This window comes from Ovis aries, unplaced genomic scaffold (assembly GCF_016772045.2).
Source record: "Ovis aries strain OAR_USU_Benz2616 breed Rambouillet unplaced genomic scaffold, ARS-UI_Ramb_v3.0 scaffold_123, whole genome shotgun sequence".
In the NCBI taxonomy this organism is placed as follows: domain Eukaryota; kingdom Metazoa; phylum Chordata; class Mammalia; order Artiodactyla; family Bovidae; genus Ovis; species Ovis aries.
Window position 1 is genome coordinate 22,284 of NW_024599764.1, and position 10,058 is coordinate 32,341.

The window sequence follows — 10,058 nt, forward strand, 5'->3', positions numbered from 1 at the left end:
TGGGTGTGTTTTTTGCCGTTTACAAAATTAGCCAATCATCGTCACCTAGTGAAGCAGATTAGGTGTAATCCATACTAATGTTCAAATTAAGTCACGGAAAGCAATTAACTCTGCGAGAAATGGGCTGGTGAAAAATGATGCGGCTGGTCAAACAGTTTCACTGTGCCTAATTGTGTATTTTAATGTCCGTCTCTACCCAGTAATTATATCATTTACATTTCAGATGGATGCACCCACCTCCAATGCTTGTAATTGTGCACTTCCTAACCGTATACCTCACAGTGTAGCAGAAATTTGCCAGCCGTCTGCTCCGGAGTGTCTGCTTTCTCAGGAAAGCTGCTGGATGGAACGTGCCAGAGCAGGGCTTCCTTGCTGCTCAGGAGAGTCAAGACTGCATTTCGCCCCACGCTGTCCCAGATCTGGGCCTCGCCTCTTTCCCCCTCTCCCCTCCCTCCCCCCTCCCTTCTTTCCTGGATAAAAAGAGTGCCCAGAAATTTTTAAACGCCATCAAACATTCAGCCCACAGCATGAGATGCGCTTGCCACCTCCAGTCGCGCCATCTGTGGCGGGGGCTCATCCGCGGGGTCACTCGACAGCTGACTCGGCCGTCTGCACTTTGCTTTTATTGTTTTCAGCCAGAGAAAATGCCCACCAACTCCACACAACACTCAGCTCGCCCACAGCAGTCTAGGAAGCGACTTTGACTCTAAGTGAACGTGACCCTGACCGTGAGCGCTTAGCCCTCAGGCAGGGTCCCCGGGTGAGTCAAGAGCAAACCCTTAAGCCCTCAGGCTCCAACTGGTGGGTTTTATCTGGAAGGGTAATGGGGCGACAGGGAAATGAGTGCCTTTCAGCCCGGCGACAGGGAAATGAGTGCCTTTCAGCCCGGCACGTCTTTCCCTCCAACTCAGGCTGGTTTCAGTGTGGAGCGAGTCTGTGGACTGTGTGGAGCTGGGCAGAACCTCACTTCTTTGGTTCAGGTGGACTGAAATCACTGCGAGGAGTCCAGACTGACCAGGTGCCAGCCCTGGACGGGGGGCGCCTCAGCGCCTCTCACATGGTCCAGAGGCCGAGGTCCACCTGGCGGGCCTCCAGCGGGGGGTGTCTGCCCTCTTGCACGTGGGGTGGCCTGCCCCCGCGAGAGGGGTCAGGGGCGGAGAGGATGTAGTCAATGCTGAACTTGATGTCCCCGTGCGCGGCGCTCCTCGGGACGGCAGGGCTGGCCGGGGTCAGGGGCTCGCAGCGGGGGACTGGGGTCCCGCGTGCGCTGGCCGGCTCAGGGGGGCCCGGGGGCGCCCCCGCATCTCTCCCGCGCGCCCCCCTCGCCTCCTCGCCCTTAGGGCCGCGCCGGCGCCGCCGCCGGCGGAAGTTGCCGTTCTCAAAAAGGTCCAGCAGCGACTCGCAGCCGCCGGCGAAGGTCCAGTAGTTGCCCTTGCCCCTCTCGTGGCCGTCGGTCCGCGGCACCTGTGCCCGGACGAGGGGCTCAGCGCGGCGGGCTCCCAGGGGCGCCCCGCCCGCCGCGCTCCCTCGGGAGCCCCTGGCGCCCCGGGAGGATGCCCCGCCCCGGGGTGGGCGCGTCGCTGGGGAGCTGGCGAGGGCTACGCGTGAACTTCCCAGCGCTCGCCGCTGCAAAATGCAGCCCCACCGCCCCACCAGGGGCGCCTCGGCCCGGGGGCCGCCAGGCCCGGGACGCTCGGGGGCCGCCCGGGGGCGGCGCTCACCTTCACGAAGCAGCTGTTGAGGGACAGGTTGTGGCGGATGGAGTTCTGCCAGGCGCGCCGGTTGGCGCGGTAGTACGGGAACCGGCGCGCGATGAAGTCGTAGATGCCCGACAGCGTCAGCCTGCCCGTCGGGCTCTGCTGGATGGCCATGGCGATCAGCGCGATGTAGCTGCGGACAGGGCTGCTCAGGCCGCGCCGGGCGGGCAGGGGCCCCGGGGCGCGGCTGCGGCTGCAGTCTCCGGCCCGCGCGGGGACCGCTGCGCTCTGCCTTCCCCGGGGCACCGGGGAGCTGGGGGCGGGGGGGGGGGGGGCGGTGGTTGTTGGAGTCGGGGGGGCCCCCCTGGAGCTCCCAGCGCAGCTCTGGGCAGACCGGGGAAGCTCACCTTCACACTTGGGGCTTCGTGCGGATGAGAAGTGAGCCCTCCCGCGCCCGAGCCGGTCTTGGCCTCCTCGCGGAGGAGGGCCCCCGACCCCTGCGGGCCCTGCGGTCACCTGTACGCCGGCCGCGTGAGCCGCTTTTCCTCGTCCGAGCTGCCCGCCGGGTAGTCGTCGGCGTCGTAATTGAAACAATTGTAGGGATACTGCGAGCTGTCAAACATCGCGGTGCGCCTGCCGCCTGCGGGTCGCCAATACTGCCGCCTCCTCCACGCCGCCCGCCGGCGCGCTCCAGGTCTGCGTGCAGGTTCTCCTCGGTGCGGACCAGCGGCGTCTGCGCTGCCGGCTGCTCTCCGCCAGAGCGGGGAACCTGGGCTCCTGGGGTCCCCCCCCCCCGCGCCCGCCCCCACCCATCCTCTCGCATCCAATCCCGGATCGGGGGAGGCCCCTGTTGCCGGTAAAGCGGCCGAGGGGAGCGGAGAGCGGGCTCGCGGTGACACCCTGACCGGCGAGGGGGAGGAGGGAGCCACGCGCTGGTGGTCCGACGGGCGGCGGGGGTGGTGTGGGGGGGCACCCCCGGGGCGGGGGCACCCCTCCCGCTCCTGCCGAGTATGCCTCGCGCTCTTTGCGCTGCCCCAGACTTAAGGGCGGAGCTCCCTGGGTTCCCCAAGCCTGCGAGCACCCCAAGACTCAGGTCCTTCCCTCCGGAGCTGCCAGGAGCACGAGCAGAGAGAGGGCGGGCGAAGCCCCTTCCCCACCAGGCTCTGCCCCTCTGCCTTCAGCCTCAGCGCAACAGTGGCCAGGGTGTGTGCCGCCGGGACCCTGGACCAGAGCCGGACACAGGGTCCAGCCCACCCCGGCACACTCAGTCCCCGCTGTGATGTCCCCCTCGCGTCCTCCTTGGGGGGCCCTTTGTGGAGCTCGGAGTCCAGTGGCCCCTGCTCCGTAACTTCCTCATCAGCCAAGCCTCTGCTTCACGGGTCCCTCTGGGGGTCTCCAGCGGGCGCCTGGGGGGAGAAAAGACAGGGGGTGGACGTTTTAGCAAGAAGTCAGGGGGGACCCTAAGGAGGGCCCTTTGTTTCAAGGTGGCCATACCAGCAAAAGGCATGTCCACGAATAGTCTGTGAAATTCTGGCCATGAGCCCTGTCAGTGAGTCTGCCCAAGGCCAGGACACCTGAATAGTCTTCTTCCAGAAGATTCTACCTTCGAAGCTGCACCTGCAGCTCTGAAATGATCTGTGCTCCATCCAGCCTGTTGCCCCGGCATGGGATGGTGGCCGGCCTACTGATGTGGGCGCCCAGGACCCAGGGCCGCCGTGCCAGCCCCCTCCTGGCTCCGACTCCTGCACTGGGGTCTGAGGTGCGCTCGGGCTCAGACGCAGTCAGGGGCTCCGCAGCGTCCTCTCTACCAGGCGTCAGAATGAGAAATGCTGGGATGTGGGAGCATCAGATGGTGCAGCCCCTCGGGAAGACATTTTGGTTGTTTCTTTAAAAACGAAACGTGCAGCTACCACGTGACCCAGCAGTTGCACTCTTGGGGGTTTGTCCCGAGTGGAGACAGAGCTTTACGCAAGCTCTTGTGACATGCGTCCAGAATGATTTCACTCCTCTTTTCCCCAAATGGGAATCAGCCCGGATGTCTGTCAGCAGGGAGGCATTGGACAAGCTGTGGTCCAGCCACATGCCAGGAACCCCCGCAGCACCGAGGTCCGGCAGCTGGGCCGGAAGCCCCCCGACAAGAGTGAGGTGAGAAGAACCCTCCCCCTCACAGCGAGAAAACCAGCGATCCGCACAGTCATGACTTTTCTTGAATCTGTCAGAGAGCTAAGGCTTCAGGGCAGCAACTGAAGCCCGGGGACCAGGCCCATCAGAGGAGCGCAGGCCTGAAAGCGGGTGCCTGCCGCAGGTGGGCTGGGGTGGAGAGCTGCCGAAGCCGCAGGAGCGTGGCCGGCTCTCCCGTGGGCCTCGCTGCGCCTGGGAGGGGAGGGGAGGAGGCAGCGGCCGGCCTAGGGGTGTGGACTTACACAGCGCCCCCGGAACCCATTAGCATCGGCCCGGGGAGGGCCAGCCAGCTGGGGCCTCGTCCCCGGGGTGTGGCCGGTCCAGAGACAAGGTCTCGGGACGAGCTTCTGCCGCGTAAGAGAGTGGACGGCGGGAGAGGCGCCTCAGTCTGGTCACTTGTCTAACTGAACTGAACATGAAGGCTGATTGGTTAGAAAACCTTCCCAGCGTGTTCTGTTTCTTAGGCGTCTGAACCTTGCTTGGCTTCCTTCTGAAAATGACTCATTATTTGGGTCATTATTTGGGGCCTGGCAGTGGGAAGAACGGCTTCTCTGGTCCGTCAGCCGGAGACGTCCTCAAGACACCGCTGAGTATGGCGGCCCAGGCGTCAGCAGAAGGCAGGCAGCGTCCTGAGAGCCTCTGTGTTTTTGTGTTGACTCACTGCTCAGGACAACCTCATGAGCCAGGACGACCGTGCAGTCCCCTCCGTGGGCCAGGAGGGTGACCAGCTCACCTGAGTCAGGTCACCCGTGTGGGACCCAGGCACTTCAGGGGAGGATGCGGCTGCAGCTCCAGAGTCAGGGGCGGCCTGTGGGCGCTCACAGGCCTGGGCACAGCGGGCCTGTGTGAAGACGGGGCACCAGCTGGTCAGGAGGGCAGCCCTGAGCCCCAGCAGCCCTCACCCAGCATGTCGGGCACAGACGTGGCACAGACCACCCCAGGGAACAGGAGGAAGCCGGGACTTTGTGTGACCTTTGTAGGGTCTTGTGAGCCCTTACACACTTTTGTATTTTGTAATTAAACGTTGTGTTTGTTACAGAAGGTTCATAAAGGACAAAATGGTTGAGAATAGAAAATCTCACAGACAGAAGCCGCGCCCCTCTGCAAAGGTGGAGAGAGGACCTGCCATGCCCTGTCGCTCCGCTGTGGCAGTGACCGTCTGCCCCTCCAGGGTCCTCTCAGCCTCACCAATCCGGACTTCTCTCGGGAGGGGGCTCACCAGGCCTGAATCCCAGGAGGCAAGACCGCGGGGGCCACGCACAGGGGAGTGGGAGCCCTTGGGCCCGGCCGTGGGGTCTGCGTGTGCTCGGGTCGGAAAGGCCTGGGCTCGGAGCTGGGGGGCAGGCGGCCCTGCGGAAGCAGGGGTTCAGGGTCGGGGGTGGCTGGGCCACTGAGCCAGGGGCTGAGTGGGCAGAGCTGCTGGCGTGCTAGGCCGCACCCCTAGTCCTCACACGGCCCCGTCTGGTGGGAAGTGGAACCGATCTCAGAAACAGGTGATCTGCCGTGGGAGGGGGTGTGGGAGAACACACCGCAGTCGCCAGGCGGGAGGTCAGGAGGCCTTCCAGGATGGGGAAGCGCCCGAGGTCAGAACAAAATAAGGGTGGGGCAGGGCCCACAGCCCCCGGGGGAGAAGGGGGGCCACGGCCCAGGGCTGCCGAAGACAGTACTTCTAGAAGCTCCGGGAAGGCCAGGGCCCTTCAACCCTCCATGTAAATTCCGTCCTCTCCTTCTTCGGTGCTGAAATATTTACCAGTGCACAGAACTCCTGTTCAACACTCGCTGAAGAATGACGCATTGACCCGGGCGCTGCACTGGGTCCTTGACGGACCGGCGGCAAGGCCACCTCCCCCGGCTCTGGGCCTGCCCTGGGGTCTGGCGGGGCCCCGAGCCCTGGTCACTGAACGGGCAGCCGGCCTGCTCCAGGCCCCACGGCGGGCAGGGCTTGCTGACAGCTCACCAGGCCGAGGGGCCTATCGGGCCAGCACTGCGGGTCGCTGCTTCTGAGGCCTTGGACTCTGATCGTGAATGCAGGTGTCGCTTCCCAGGCCGGACGCCGGCCGTCTCTGCCCGAGGCTGCTCTTGCTTTTCTCAGGGTCTCCTCTAGATGGTGCAGGGGAGCCAGGTACAGTGTGCCCTCCGCGGCCTCCTAGGCTCCCCCAGGATGACAGTGACCCCAGGGCACGTCCGACCGAGTGTAGCTGGGGGGCTGCAGCCTGGAGCAGGGGCGGGACAGAGCTCAGGCCTCGGTGGGGGGGCGGCCGATCCGAGCCCCCGCAACCCAGCGGGGCTGCTCTGGACCTGGGCGGCCCACTGTGGCCCCCAGGCCCCCTGCTGCCGTAGGCCTCCTCTTATCCCGTTTAAGCTGCAGGCTGGGAGCCACCTCCCTGGGGGGTGAACACGGTTCCCAGCCCCCAGCCAGCCCGCAAACCCCTGCTCCTGAACGGCAGCTCCAAGCAGAGTAAGAAGGACCCAGGGGTCCAGAACAACAAGTGGACCCGGGCTGGAGAGGGAGGGGGAGGGGAGAGACAGGAGGGGAAGGGGGTGGGAAGAGTCAGGAGGCTGGACTGCCGCACACGCACGGCCACGTGTGAGACAGGCCGCTGGCGGGAAGCTGCCGTCCACGCAGGGAGCCCAGCTCGGTGCTCCGCGGCGCTCGGTGCAGTGTGGGGCGGGGGAGGTCCAGGAGGGGATCCTTGCCTGGAAAATTCCACCGACAGAGGGGCAGGCTGTAGTCCATGAAGTCACAGAGTCGGACATCCGTGAGCACACTCACACAGCTGATTCCGTCGTACGGCAGAAACCAACACGCTGAAAGCAACTGTACCCCGATTTTAGAAAAGGCAAGAAAGGCCCCTCTGTGCACTTGGGGACCGCCAACAGGGGCTCTCCTGACCAAGGCAGGGTTCGTCCAAGCCCCTTCTGCCTCCGGGCTTCTGGGCGCCTCTGCTTCTGTTCCCTCTGGGTGAGGGCTGGGGCAGTGGGTTGAGGGAGTTTCTGGGGGGACTGGGCAGGACCCTGGGAGGGTAGCCTGGGCCCCTGAATCCAGTGGCCTTTGGGGGGCTGCTCCCAAGAATTGCACATTCGACTTGCTCCCCAGTGGGGAGGCTCTGGGCAGGGCCGGGGCCTCCCTCTCCAGGGGCCTCCCTGTCCTCTGTCTCAGGCTTGTGGGCGGGGCCGGGAGAGACGCTGGGCTCCCCACCTGCATCTCTGCAGCCGCCCGGACACACTGCCCCCCTCAGACCCAGGGTGCAGGGGCCGCGCACGCCTCCCCACCCAGACGCTGGCTGACGCGTCCACTCAACGCGCTTAGCTCAGGAAGTGCTCTCTGCCCTCAGATGACCACTGCCTCCTGCCCTTTGATTCCACATAACCAGCTCCCAGGCTGACTGAGGAGGGCTTTTGTTTGGATTACCCCCCATTTGCTTTTTCAACCATGGGTGAATTCTTGCCACTTTCTCTGTGGCAGTGATGTCCTGTAACACTTGTGGACCAAGCACGCCGCCCAAATGTCGTGGGGAAGCCGGCTTCCCAGAGAAGGATTTAGCTGAAAGCCTCTCCTGGCCTGCTCACGACGTCCTCTGCCTCCCTTGCCCCCTCGGCACCGCCCCCTCCGCTGCAGCAGGCTGAGTCCCAGGCGTCAGGCACTCCGACAGTAACTTGGGGAAGTCCCTTCACCCGGCTGGGCATCGGTTCAGATGGTGAACAGGGCACATTGGAATTCAGATTTCCTGCATAGCCGCGCTGAGACGCACACAGGACCAGGCAGGGGGCCCTCGCCCAGCTCACGGCTCAGCCCTGCCCCCGTCCCTCCTTCCGTCCAGCAGCTTTATCTGCTGTTTGAATCTGTATCAAAGTAATAGACGGACTGTGGCTCAGATCATGAATTTGTTATTGCCAAATTCAGACTTAAATTGAAGAAAGTAGGGAAAATCACTAGACCATTCAGGTATGACCTAAATCTAATCCCTTACTATTATACAGTGGAAGTGAGAAATAGATTTGAGGGATTAGATGTGACAGAGTGCCCGGTTATCTATGGACAGAGGCTCATGACATTGTACAGGAGGTGGTGATCAAGACCATCCCCAAGAAAAAGAAATGCAAAAAGGCAAAATGATTGTCTGAGGAGGCCTTACAAATAGCTGAGAAAAGAAGAGAAGCGAAAGGCAAAGGAGAAAACGAAAAATATACCCATTTGAATGCAGAGTTCCAAAGAGGAGCAAGGAGAGATAAGAAAGCCTTCCTCAGCGATCAATGCCAAGAATAGAGGAAAACAAAGATGGGCCCAATAAAGGACAGAGATGGTGTGGACCTAACACAGAAGCAGATGATGTTAAGAAGAGGTGGCAAGAATACACATAAGACCTGTACAAAAAAATCTTAATGACCTGGATAACCATGATGGTGTGATCACTCACCTAGAGCCAGACATCCTGGAATGCAGTCAAGTGGGCCTTAGGAAGCATCACTACAAACAAAGCTAGTGGAGGTGATGGAATTCCAGTTGAGCTGTTTCAAATCCTGAAAGATGATGCTGTGAAAGTGTTGCACTCAATATGCCAGCAAATTTGGAAAACTCAGCAGTGGCCACGGGACTGGACAAGGTCAGTTTTCATTCCAATCTCAAAGAAAGGCAATGCCAAGGAATGTTCAAACTACTGCACAATTGCACTCATCTCACATGTTAGCAAAGTAATGCTCAAAATTCTCCAAGCCAGGCTTCAACAGTACATGAACTGTGAATTTCCAGATGTTCAGGCTGGCTTTAGAAAAGGCAGAGGAACCAGAGATCAAATTGCCAACATCCCCTGAATCATAGAAAAAGCAGGAGAGTTCCAGAAAAACATCTTCTTTCTCATTGACTATGCTAAAATCTTTGTGTAGATCACAATCTGTGGAAAATTTTTAAAGAGATGGGAATACCAGACCACCTTACCTGCCTCTTGAGAAATCTGTATGCAGGTCAAGAAGCAACGGTTAGAACCAGACAGGGAACAATGGACTGGTTCCAAATTGGGAAAGCAGTATATTGGTCAAGGCTGTATATGGTCACCCTGCTTATTTAACTTATATGCAGAGGACATCATGTGAAATGCCAGGCTGGAGGAAGCACAAGCTGGAATCAAGATTGCTGGCAGGAATATCAATAACCTCAGATACGCAGATGACACCACCCTTATGGCAGAAAACTAAGAGGAACGAAAGAGCCTCTTTATGAAAATGAAAAAGGAGAGTGAAAAAGCTGGCTTAAAACTCAACATTCAAAAACTAAGATCGTGGCACCTGGTCCCATCACTTCATGGCAAATAGATGGGGAAAGAATGGAAACAGTGAGAGACTTTTTTTTTTTTTTTTTTTTTTTTGAGCTCCAAAATCACTGCAGATGGTGACTGTAGCTGAAATTAAAAGATGAAATTAAAAGACACTTGCTCTTTGGAAGGAAAGCTATGACCAACCTAGACAGCGTATTAAAAAGCAGAGACATTACTTTGCCAACAAACGTCCATATAGTGAAAGCTGTGGTTTTTCCAGTGGTCATGTGTGGATGTGAGAGTTGGACCATAAAGAAAGCTGAGTGCTGAAGAACTGATGCTTTTGAATTGTGGTGTTGGAGAAGACTCTTGAGAGTCCCTTGGGCTGCAAGGAGATCAAACCAGTCCACCCTAAAGGAAATCATTGGAATATTCATTGGAGGACTGATGCTGAAGCTGAAACTCTAACACTTTGGCCACCTGATGCGAAGAGCTGACTCATTAGAAAAGACCCTGATGCCGGGAAAGATTGAAGGTGGGAGGAGAAGGGGACGACAGAGGATGAGATGGCTGGATGGCATCACCTACTCAACGGACATGAGTTTGAGTGGACTCCGGGAGTTTGTGATGGACAGGGAGGCCTGGCACGCTGCAGTCATGGGGTCACAAAGAGCCGGACACGACTGAAGGACCGAACTGACTGAATAGACGGACCCAGTTTCAAAAGTCACATAACATTACCGATCAGATCAGGAAAAAGGGTGGACCCCTGCCCACCTCACCCCGTTCCTGAAACAAAGGCCCAGAGAGGTCACTGGTGTGCTCACCACCCTGGGTGTGCTGGGCTGCCGATCAGATCAGGAAAAAGGGTGGACCCCTGCCCACCTCACCCCGTTCCTGAAACAAAGGCCCAGAGAGGTCACTGGTG

General features: G+C 59.8%; 1 protein-coding gene across 1 annotated transcript; it reads right to left on the reverse strand.

Annotated features, from left to right (window-relative positions):
• Positions 1–604: 604 nt before the first annotated feature.
• FOXL3 (forkhead box L3) lies at positions 605–9,250 on the reverse strand. The gene is made up of 3 exons (XM_060408741.1): positions 2,214–9,250; positions 1,722–1,890; positions 605–1,464 (listed from the first exon to the last, which is right to left on the reverse strand). The coding sequence occupies exons 1-3, from the start codon at positions 2,318–2,320 to the stop codon at positions 1,054–1,056; spliced, it is 687 nt and encodes a 228-aa protein (XP_060264724.1). The 5' UTR covers positions 2,321–9,250; the 3' UTR covers positions 605–1,053.
• Between the last annotated feature and the right edge of the window lie 808 nt (positions 9,251–10,058).